General features: G+C 43.4%; 1 protein-coding gene across 6 annotated transcripts in view; it reads right to left on the minus strand.

Moving 5' to 3' along the window:
* Positions 1 to 4,539: 4,539 nt before the first annotated feature.
* Positions 4,540 to 12,034, minus strand: part of myo1b (myosin IB) — a 272,707-nt gene continuing 265,212 nt past the window's right edge. For all 6 annotated transcript variants that reach the window (XM_033023743.1, XM_033023747.1, XM_033023745.1 and 3 more), the window contains one exon: positions 4,540 to 6,374. In XM_033023743.1, the coding sequence (XP_032879634.1) occupies positions 6,251 to 6,374 (124 nt within the window). In that variant the 3' untranslated portion in view covers positions 4,540 to 6,250. The remainder of the gene's footprint in view (positions 6,375 to 12,034) is intronic.

The raw sequence follows: 12,034 nt of genomic DNA on the forward strand, positions 1-12,034 counted from the left end.
ATGTCACTGAACATGTCATGTTATTTATGGAGTGGGCTAATTAAAAACAAATGCTATAAAAAAAATATTGAATTTCTAGCCACGACAACTAACAAGGTATTTCAACCTATTTCTGTTTCTGAAACCGGGGCAATGACAATACACTTTTTCATAATTCTTGTTTAATCTAGAGATACAGCATGGAAGCAGGCCCTTCGGCCCACCGGGTCCACGCTAACCAACGATCACCCAGACACTTGTTCTATCCTACACACTAGGGACAATTTACAGAGACCAATTAACCTACAAACCCGCACATCTTTGGAATGTGGGAGGAAACCGGAGCACCCAGAGGAACCCCATGCTAGAACGTGCAAACTCCATACAGACAGCAGCCGTAGTTAGAATCGAACCCGGGTCCCTTGCGTTGTAAGGCAGCAACTCAACTGCCATGCCACTGTGCCGCTGCCACTTGTCGAAGAGGCGTGTTACCACACTGAACAAATTAGATCCTTCAAAGAAAAGTGGATAGGAAATGGCAGTGGATTATGAAAGTGGTTTCAGAAAACTGTCGTCCAGGATAAAATAAATAAGATGTATTGTACTGCTGGATTGTAGCTTTGGATCACTTGTTCTCCACTCTCAGTGGTTCTGCAGTGAGAGGTATGACTGGTAGCGGAGTTGCTCAGGGTAACTGAAGGACAAGACATCTCCTGCCCAATAATAATAATAATAATAAAATGTGAACAGGTCCAACCATTCCTCCCAGACGGTACAATGTGGCCCCAGAAATATGAAAGTTGATGCATTACTTTTAAATGTTTGTTAATAACCAAACCATTGCTAATTCTTTTGCAGAGAAATACCAAATCAGCATTTTTTAATAAAAGAAAAATCAGAGGGGTACAACTTAACCCGGAGCAACTCTTTCAACTGACTTGTGATGTGCGTTAATGAAAACAGGTCTTCTGATTTCATTAACAATTATCATTCCGCTAAATGTAATAGCTTCCAGATTCCCAGTCAACGTGATGCGGATTTTTTAATGCAGTTTTCTGTACATTTTCCCATTCTTCCTACATGGAAAAAATACCATTATGTTTGGGTTTTCAATAATGTACCCAGGAAAAGCTGCCAGGATAGTGGATGTAAATCAGGAAAAGCTGCCAAAATAAATTCGGAGGCAAGCTTGGCCTTAGAGGGTCCTTGGGTAATGGAAAAGGGGCTGTTCCCTTTCAGTAGGAGGATGAGAGATTAAATCATTTTGATATTTTGCAGGTCAGATTTGCTACTTAACTAGGGTTGCCAACTGTCCCGTGTTAGCCGGGACATGCCATATATTGGGCTAAATTGGTTTGTCCCATACGGGACCGCCCTTGTCCCGTATTTTGATTGCTACTACTCAGGTCGAGGGGACTGTTGGGTTGGAGCGTCGTGTCCGGCCCCACCTCACCCGTCCCGACGCCATGCGGCCCGCGCCAAAACTCCTCAGCTGGCCCGCCGGCTGGGCTGTGTGTGCAGTCCAGCACCTGGGCCAACTGATCATTCACCCAACCACGGCCGAGTCAGTCAATGAATTGCCATTGGGAATTTGTCCCTTATTTTAATATTGTGTTTAAATTAAATTTATTTGGGGACAGAGCCTTCTCCAGGGCAGCTCCCAGGCTCTGGAACTCCCTCCCCCAACTGATCCGCTATTCCGTGTCCCTCACCATCTTCCAGTCCCGCCTCAAGACCCGTCTCTTCACCTCTGCCTATCCTTAGCCCCACGTCCCCCTCCCTTTTCATCTGTGCTTGAATTGCCTCATATTGTGTTTTGAATTGAATTCTGTCTTTAATTTGTGTACTAGTCATGTCTCTACTATTTATTTCATTCCGCTTACATGTTTTTCCTCTACTTGCTAAATTTTTGTAAGGTGTCCTTGAGACTCTTGAAAGGCGCCCATAAATAAAATGTATTATTATTTATTATTATTTTGATCTTCTGTGTCGTATTTGGGAGTGAGAATGTTGGCAACCCTATAATTAACGGCGAAGAATCTTTTTTTTTAATAAAAAGATTGGCTTTGCGTGCCAATGAAAACTATTAGAGTCATAGAGCGATAGTGTGGAAACAGGCCCCTCATCCGGAGATAAGATCTCCCCTCATCCTCCTACGCTCCATGGAATAAAGACCCAGCCTAAACAACCTCTCCTTATAGCTCACACCCTCTAGTCCTGGCAACATCCTTGTAAATCTTTTCTAAACCCTTTCAAGCTTTCCTATAACATGGTGCCCAGAACTGAACACAATATTCTAAACGCGGTCTCACCAATGTCTTATACAACTGCAACATGACCTCCCGACTTCTATACTCAATACTCTGACTGATGAAGGCCACCTTAGGAAAATGAAATCAATTCCTTGCAGCTGTTTTGATGTTACAGCCTTCTATCACAGCAAATCCATTTGAGGCAACTTCTGTGGCACTCCTGTATGACTGACGTTGAGAGGGTGGTATACGCACTCGTCAACAGAACAGTAGGAAATATAATAGTTTAAAAGATATTAATACAGTCAGTCAGCTGCACATAGGTGTCATCACCATGTAAAAAGACTCCAATCAAATCTACCCCAAGATATATCTTCATTCCCAAAATGGACTGCACATTCCTTTCCCAGAAGGATTCATCCCAAAGAACTTGGTAAGAGGCTGGTGGAGCAAAGTCTTCGAAATGTTGATACACATGCAGAAATACATTTTAGCCCTAATGCTACTCTGCTCAGCTGAGAAAACATTTCCTGCTGCATGAATGGCTGGGGTGACACAGCTCATAAGGGTAGACATAAGGAACCATGTGTAGAGCGATGTGCTGCAGTAACTCAGTAGTTCAGGCAGCATCTCTGGTAGACCTGGATAGGCGATCTTTTGTGTTGGGACCAGTCTCTTTTCTACAGCTCTTTAGAGATTTAGTTGAGGCATTGGGATGGAGGCATTTGATTGGAGTCTTTTAACATTGTGAAGAGCCAAGCACTAAAACGTTTATGTCAACATTTAATCCCTGGTCTATCTTCCAGTGAGCTGGAAGATGATTTTATCATCTGTGGACTGGTGTTACCTGGTCCTTTTCTCCAGAGATGCTGCCCGACCTGTTGAGTTACTCTAACGCTTTGTGTCCTTTTCATGGTATTGGCCTCTGTGACTTCAGGTATCACACTCAACATCTGCCCAACTATGCCTTCTATTGCAAGAGGTGGGTTAAGAAACTCTTTACTCTAGCTTCTCATGGAGGTTGAAGTTGCTTTCCAATGCTATTGAAATCAAATATCTGGACACAGATTCCCATACATTACAGCTTCATCATATGCTTAGAATACAACATGAAATTCAATGTATGGATTTTGCCAAATCTCGTATATAATATGGAAACAAGGAACTGCAGATGTTGGTTTACAAACAAAGACACAAAATGCTGGAGTAACTCATCAGATCAAAGAGCATCTCTGAAAAACATGGATAGAGGACGTTTCGGGTCATGATCCTCCTTCAGAGATATTATATCCCTTTTCTCCCTTGGAATTCTGTTTTTCCAAAATTGTTGCATATCACTCCATGTAAGGGATGTCACAAGATGTTTACAATAACCCCCAAAGGATTACCTCTAGTCTTTTACATTGGTTGATACAAATAAGCATTTTTGTGCAGTTTAACTTTAGAACAGGCAACGGAAAGGAAAATAAACAGTCAGATTTCTTTGTGGATTTTGTAGGAATGAACAATCCTTGCTGAACAATCTCACTCAAGGATGGTAATGACTCAAAATAAATTGTCTCATGTGTGTTTTCATGTGAAACTGCAAGTGAATGCTTACAAATAAAGAGTACTAAACCCTCCTAGAGTGATACAGTGTGGAAACTTGCCCACACCGGCCAACATGTCCCAGCTACACTAGTCCCACCTGCCCGCGTTTGGTCCATATCCCTCTAAACCTGCCCTATCCATGTACCTGTCTGTTTCTTAAATGTTGGGCTAGTCCCAGCCTCAACTACCTCACCTGGCAGCTTGTTCCATACACCCACCACCCTTTGAGTGAAAGAATTACCCCTCAGATACCTATTAAATATTTTCCCCTTCACCTTGACCCTTTGTTCTCATGTCCTCGATTCCCCTACTCTGGACACGATTCTGTACATCATGCTAAATTGCAGTGTCTTATAAAATATGTGGATTCGAAATCCCTAATAATCTGCAGTTTTACAATGGCTGTATCATGTGCAGGGTCAAAGCATTAAACTTCTCAATTGCATTCTACTACCTAATAACTTATCTAAGTTGGATCTACCCAAACCTGATGACGGGTTGAATGTCAAACCATTGTTGTTTTTTATCTCATTTGGCACAGAGATATTGAAATGAACCCAGCATCAGAAACACTCTGGTTCTTCTTTCAGTGATGCAGACCATCGATAAACACAAGCAAGATAAATTGGCCATTTTACATTGAAATACAATGATGCATGAGTTTCTCTCATTGCCACGGACATCGCAGTCCCTCTTTGAGGAAGGAGTGGCAGAAACGTCAATTTTTTTCAATTTTATTTTGAAAGGCTGATGTATTAATAATCAAATATGTTCTGCATCTGCAGCTCAATGCTTATCCTTGGTCATTTATCTTAGTTTCATATGCATGTGGAATTATTCCCAACACGATTTCTGTAATTCCTAATTTGCGATGCTTACCTCTCATTTGAAAGCCCAAGAGCTGAATCAGTATGTTTACTCACACTTGCAGTAGAAGACACCACAGCCATATACATTTGACAGATTTATAAAAGATTAATAAATCAGTTGCTTGAATTTTGATTTTGACCATAGTCTGATACACAAACTCTGCAGGCATGATGAGCTTGAAAGAGGTATTAAATACAAAAATATGATTATAACATTTTAGCACACCATCATTATATCACAATTAAATTGGACCACGATCACCATACCAGCCTCAATCTATTTACATCTCTTTCCCTCACTTGTTACTTTGTACTTGGAATGGCATTTCATTTCATTTCCTGTTAGTGTTTTTATTTAAGCCTGTGCAAAGTGAATTCTATAAATCATAGCGACCAAGCAAGATTTTTATTGGCCTGCCTGATGCTTTACAGCTTTCTACACAGCTGCTGACCTGTATTGAGCAATTCTCCCAGAAATGTAACATAAATAGCCTTTACAAACTTTAAAACCTGTGGTTTTTTGTGACACATTACATACAATTATTTCTTATTAAAACAAGCAGTTTTCCTGTACACAGTCTGATCAATGAAAGCCTGACCCTTAACCAAGAGACAGTCTCTAATATGCAACGTTAGAAATATAATCACCAAGTGGCTTCTTACTCCACTCATTTCATTTTAAAATCAGATTGCTTACTCCACTTTGTGCTAGCTTCTGCCTTGCAGAAAGCTGAAACTATAATGTTCCACATACCTAGGCATCTAGCTTAGGTCCAAGTTCATGAATCTGGTTAAAATCCCCAGATCTCCTTTACATTTAAATGTCTTTTTTTTTTTGTTTCCCATCTAGAGATCTCGCCCAATAATCCCCAACCTCCCCCTTTCTCCTGAAGGTACTGGCTTAGGTCATCGTACAAGTTTGAAACGTCATCTCTCTGACGCCTCAGCCAAGTGGCTTTTTGGATCATGTAACCTTTGGCAGTGAGAGTTCAGCAGACGTCTTAAGGGCCTGTCCCACTGTACGAGGTAATTCAAGAGTTCTCCCGAGCGTTCCCCTGATTCGAACTCGGAGAATGTCTTGAATTACCTTGTATAGTGGGACAGGCCCTTCCCAAATGTAGTGTTCTACTTCAGGCCCAAGCTGACGTAAACTAGCCATGCAATAAAACCACGGATCGTGGACAATCATGGCACAATAAGGGGCCATTCAGCTCCGTCTACATGCCAGCCTCCCCCACCCAGAACAATAATTCCTCTTCCCAGATCTCAATCCATAACCCATGACCTTCTTCCCCTGTCCTGCACAACAACACATCAACCAGGTCATTTATTTGCAATGCGATGGAGGAACTACCACCCTGAGATTTGTGAAAGGAACCCTTTTTTAAAAAAAGTTTTGAGAACCAATCTTAGAAGTAGAAAATAAATTGACTTCATTGTTTCATGACTTAATCATTATCATCCTGTCACATCCTCAGGAGAAGCAAAACTTAACAGAAAAAAATATATAATCATATGTGCAGCGATAAATTGTCCCAGAAAAAAAGTCAAGATATGCAGTTATGGAACTGTGACTTCTAGGAGACGATTATTTTTCCTCTTGCATGCAGGGAGGTTGCCATTCTTCTGTGCCCCCTGAATAAACTTCACGCAGACTTTATCCTGATTGAACTGAACGAGAAATCTAAAGGAAGATAAAATTAAACATCGCACTTAATAATATCCAATAACAAAATCATAAATGACCTCTTGCTGTGATACATTCATTACTAATTTGTCTACTTAACAAGGGAATGTGGCTTCAGTACAAAGAAGCAGGGCCCAAACGGTGCAATCAAAATGAACTGCAGATGCTGGTTGACACCAAAGATAAGCAGCGCATCAGGCAGCATCTCTGGAGAAAATGGAGGCTTAATGCTTTGGGTAGGGACCCTCTTCAGAGGAAGTCTGGGCGGCACGGTGACAGAGTGGTAGTGTTGCTGCCTTACAGCGCCAGAGACCAGAGTTTGATCCTGACTACGGGTGCTTGTCTGTATGGAGTTTGTACATTCTCCGCGTGACCTGCTTGGGGTTTCTCCGAGATCTTCTGTTTCCTCCCACACTCCAAAGATGCGCAGGTTTGGAGGTTCATTGGCTTGGTATAAATGTAAAATTGTCCCGAGTGTGTGTCGGGTAGTGTTAATGTGCGGGGATCGCTGGAGTCGGTGGGCTGTCGGGATTGTTTCCGCGCTGTATCTCTAAACTAAAGTAAACTAAAGGGTTCCAACCCAAAGCGTCGCCTATTCATTTTTCCGGAGATGCTGCCTGACCCATTGAGTTACACCAGCACGTTGTGTCTATCTCAGGGCCCACACATGGGTTTTGTAAACTGGATTGTGTGCTCTACTGTGTCTGCCCATCCCATTCATTATTCACTTCAACATAAAATGGCATTGCATTGATCCTAGGTGTAATGCATACTCCTTCACGATAGTAAGATGAAAATTAAACAATTACAATCCCCAATTTATGCTGGGAATTCTCATGCATAAACTCTAGTCTCAGATTCCACTGACCATGCCAGCATCATAGCAAATTAATTTCCTCACATTAACCGTGAAGATGTGTGTCATAACCTTTCTTTGCGAGCAGGTGACTTGATTCAAACGCTTTTACCTCTTGAAAGGTTTAAACTGGAGCTCACCAAGCAGAGTATGTTCTGAGATCAGTAAAACCTGAGAGGTATGTGATTGAAGTGATATGGAACTGCGGCTCCACATGTTGGCGGTCATGAAGTGAAATGAACAGCAACCTATGAAGTTTACAGCCTTGTAAAAAAATGGGAGGTTTAGACAATCAGAAAAAGGTCTATAATAGAGACTAAATCTCGGCACGGACTTGTAGGGCCGAGATGGCCTGTTTCCGTGCTGTAATTGTTATATGGTTAAATGAGACAATAGACAATAGGTGCAGGAGTAGTCCATTCGGCCCTTTGAGCCAGCACCGCCATTCAATGAGATCATGGCTGATCATCTACAATCAGTACCCCGTTCGGGAGCCACCGTCTCCGGTAGGAAGTGGCCGATTCGGAGGCTCCGGGCCACTGAGAGTGTTCTTCCTTTCGAGGGCCTGAAACATCAGGCCACTATAGCGGCATCTGCGGAGGCCTCAATAGGCCCCGACCACGGGTGAACAGAGGAAGTGGACTGAATTTAGTTGCCTTCCCTCACAGTGGGAATCGTTGATTCCGCTGTGGGGGGATGTTTTTTATGTTTTAAGTTAAATTCTAAAGTGTTGTGTTATTTGTGTGCTGCATGGTAACTCAAATTTCACTGCACCAATTGGTGTATGTGACAATAAATGTCCTTTGTCCTTTTGTCCTGCCTTCTCCCCATATCCCTTGACTTCGCTATCTTTAAGAGGTATATCTAACTCTCTCTAGAAAGCAGCCAGAGAACCGGCCTCCAATGCCCTCTGAGGCAGAGAATTCCACAGACTCACCACTCTCTGGATGAAAAAGTATTTCCTCATCTCCGTTCTAAATGGCTTATCCCTTATTCTTAAACTGTGGCCCCTGCTTCTGGATTCCCCCAACATTGGGAACATGTTTCCTGCCTCTAGCGTGTCCAAACCCTTAATAATCTTTTATGTTGCAATAAAACTCTCATCCTTCTAAATTCCAGAGTTAACAAGCCCAGCCGCTCCATTCTATCAACATATGACAGTCCCGCCATCCCAGGAATTAACCTTCCTCAAATTTGGAGACCAAAACTGCACCCAATACTCCAGGTATGGTTTCACTAGGGCCCTGTACAACTGCAGAAGGACCTCTTTGCTCCTAAACTCAACTCCTCTTGTTATGAAGGCCAACATGCCATTCGCTTTCTTCACTGCCTGCTGTACCTGCATGCTTACTTTCCAGTGACTGATGAGCAAGAACCCCCAGATCCCATTGTACTTCTCCTTTTCCCAACTTGACACCATTTAGATAATAATCTGCCTTCCTGTTTTATTAATCACCAAAGTGGATAATTCTCAGTGAATATGCCAGTAAAATATTTTGCATGAGAAGATATGAACGTAGAAGGGAACATAGAAAAGCACAACACAGGAAAAGGGTCCAAATTGCTGGAGTAACTCAGCGGGACAGGCAGGACATCTCTGGGGAGAAGGAATGGGTGACATTTCGGGTCGAGATCCTTCTTCAGATCTAAAGAGGGATCTCAACCTGAAACGTCACCCATTCCTTCTCTCCAGAGATGCTGTCTGTCCCACTAAGTTACTCCAGCAATCTGTGTCTATCTTTGGTGTAAATCAGCATCCGCAGTTCCTTCCAACACAGGAAAGGGCCCTTCAGCCCACAATGTTTGTGCCAAACATGGTGCTGAGTTAAATTGATCTCATCTGGCTGTGCATGATCCATATACTTCTATTCCCTGCATTTCCATGTGCCTGGCTTAAACGCCACGATCATTTATGCCTCCACCATGTGCGGAAATCGCTATCAAAACATGAGGGAGACACAATTTCTTGCCGGCTGCGCGTGCGCATTCGCACACACGTGAGGCTTCGGCCGTGGGGTCTGTGGACGGTAAGATCGGGAGCTGACCTGGTTGGTGACCGACTCTGAACTCCAGCAACAGCAGCTTCATCCCCCCCGAATCATGGGGCTTGAATAAGCCCGTTCACGGGTTCTTTCATCGGCTGGCGGGGGCTTCAACATCGGGAGCTGAGATCGCCTCGACGCAGCAGTTTGATTTTAAGCCGCGCTGGGCGCTGAAAGGCCCCACGAATGGGCCGAATCAGCCCTTAGAAAGCGTCTGATAAAGTCTGGATTACCAAAAATGGGGGGGGGATTGTCCCCCTCCTCTCAAAGCAGGGGGGGGGGGAGAGCCCCCCCTGTCCCCCCCCAGGATTTCCGCCCCTGGCCTCCACCACCACCCCTGGCACTGGAAGGTTTGGCAGCATGGCAGCTAGTTGACTGGAGATGCACGCTCAACCTGCAGTCCTATTCAGAGAACAGAAATCTAGACATGAGCAGCAATAAAGATGGAATGGTGCCTCTCCTCGTTCCCAACTTCTGCTGTGTCTAGTTTAGTTTAGAGATACCACATGAAAACAGGCCCTTTAGCCGTCTGGGTCCGCGCCGACAAAACTTTCACCCATACACCAGTTCTATCCTATGCACTCAGGGCAATTTGCAGAAGCCGGTTAACCTACAAACCTGCACATCTTTTGGAGTGTAGGAGGAAACCGGTGCACCCGGAGTAAACCCACACGGTCACAGGGGGAACGTACAAACTCTGTACAGACAGCACCCGTAGTCAGAATCAAACCTGCATCTCTGGCACTGTGAGACAGCAACTCTACTGCTGTACTACTGTGCCGCCCCGCTATGCCGGTCAATTGTTTATTGGTATAGAACTATTGGGGAAGAGGATAAAAGAGTGGAGGAAACAACTTTTGCGATCCACCTCTACAAGACTAATATATCTTTCCTTGACTTGATGGCACGAAGCAGAAGATGAAAGTGGGTGGTAATTTAGACTGGAGACATCAGGGATGGGTGCTGGGTCCAATGTTGTTGGTCATCTATTTTAACGAATTGGATTAGAATGTGAAAGGCATGGTTTGTAAGTTTGCAGATGACCCTAAAAAAGGTGGTGAAACCAGTGAGATCGTGATCAGCTGGGTAAATGGACCAATGATTGCCAAATGGAGTTTAATTCAACCAGGACCTTCAAAGGACTGAGGGGTACAAGTACATAGTTTCCTCAAAGTGGCTTCTCAGTAGGCAGGGTGGTGTAAAAGGCTGTTGGTACACATTCATCAGTAAGGGCACCGAGTATAGAAGTTGCGATGTCATGTACAAAACTTTGGTGAGATCTCCACTTTTTTCTTTTTTTCTTTTTTTTCCTTCTTTTTTTCTTTTTTTCCTTTTCCTTTCTTATATTTCCTTTTCACTCTTTGGCCACACTACCTTGGTATTCTAGGGGTCCTATCTTTTCACTTTTTATTTTTTCCCTCTCTTGTTCTTTCTCTCTTCTTTTCCCTCGTTTTCAGGTTAAAAGGTCAAAATTGAAGCTGTACAATAATTGTATAATTTTACATGCCGAATGTTTTATTCTTGTACAATTGCTTATAATAAAAATTATTTAAAAAAATAAATAAATAAACTTTGGTGAGACCACACCTGTTCAGTTTTGGTCACCCTGTCACAAGGAGGATGACTTTAAGGCGAAAAGAGGGACAAAAGATTTTACATAGATGTTGCCATGACTTGAGGGACTGAGTTAAAGAGAGAGATTGGGTAGACCTTATTCATTGGGGCTGGAAGGCAAGGTGTATGCCCATCGAGGTTGGCTGCAGAGGTTTTGCAGGGCAATCGCTCTACAAAGCCTTGAGTGCACTGGGCATCAACGGAGTGGCGAGGAGAAGGGCCATCAAGAACACCACAGAGGCAGCGGAGAAGGCCTCGAGATGGCTCTGGATCAGGAGAGAAGGTCCATGGAGAGGAGCGAATGTCACCTGAACAAGTCGTGGTCTATCAACCACGGCTGGGTCGCCTGGGTGAGGGTGTCTGATGTTGAAAGACCCGAAACACCCAATGACCCCAGGTTACATCACTGATGATGTGTTCAGGAGCATCTATCGATGTATTCTTTGCAATTTAGGGTGTAGGTGACTCAAGGGTGATCTTATAGAGGTTTATAAAATCATGAGAGTAAGGTGAGTGCACACAACCTTTTTCCCAGGGTTGGGGAATCAAGAATCAGAGGGCATAGACTTAAGATGAGATGGGAAAGGTTTAATAGGAATCTAAGGTACAACTTTTTTTATGGAGAGTATGGTTTGTATCTATATATATATTAAATGAGTTGTTAGAGGAAGAATTATAAGCAGGTACAATACAAACATTTAAAAGACATTTGAACAGGTACATGGATAACAAAGATTTAAAAGGATGCAGGTCAAACATGTGTAAATATGACTAGTTTAGACCGGCATCTTTATTAGCATTGAAGAGTTGGGCCGATGGACCTGTTTCCATTGTGCATGACCCTATGTCTGTGGAATTCTCTGCCTCAGAGGACGGTGGAGGCCGGTTCTCTGGATGCTTTCAAGAGAGAGCTAGATAAGCCTCTTAAAAATAGCGGAGTCAGGGGCTATGGGGAGAAGGCAGGAACGGGGTACTGATTGGGGATGATCAGCCATGATCACATGGAATGGTGGTGCTGGCTCGAAGGGCCGAATGGCCTACTCCTGCACCTATTGTCTATTGCTTATGAGTCTATGAATAGATTAAAAAACACACCCATTCTAACAAGAGGTGATGTTCCATCTTCTCTCAGGTCTTGAGCAACT

This window comes from Amblyraja radiata, chromosome 7, assembly GCF_010909765.2.
Source record: "Amblyraja radiata isolate CabotCenter1 chromosome 7, sAmbRad1.1.pri, whole genome shotgun sequence".
In the NCBI taxonomy this organism is placed as follows: domain Eukaryota; kingdom Metazoa; phylum Chordata; class Chondrichthyes; order Rajiformes; family Rajidae; genus Amblyraja; species Amblyraja radiata.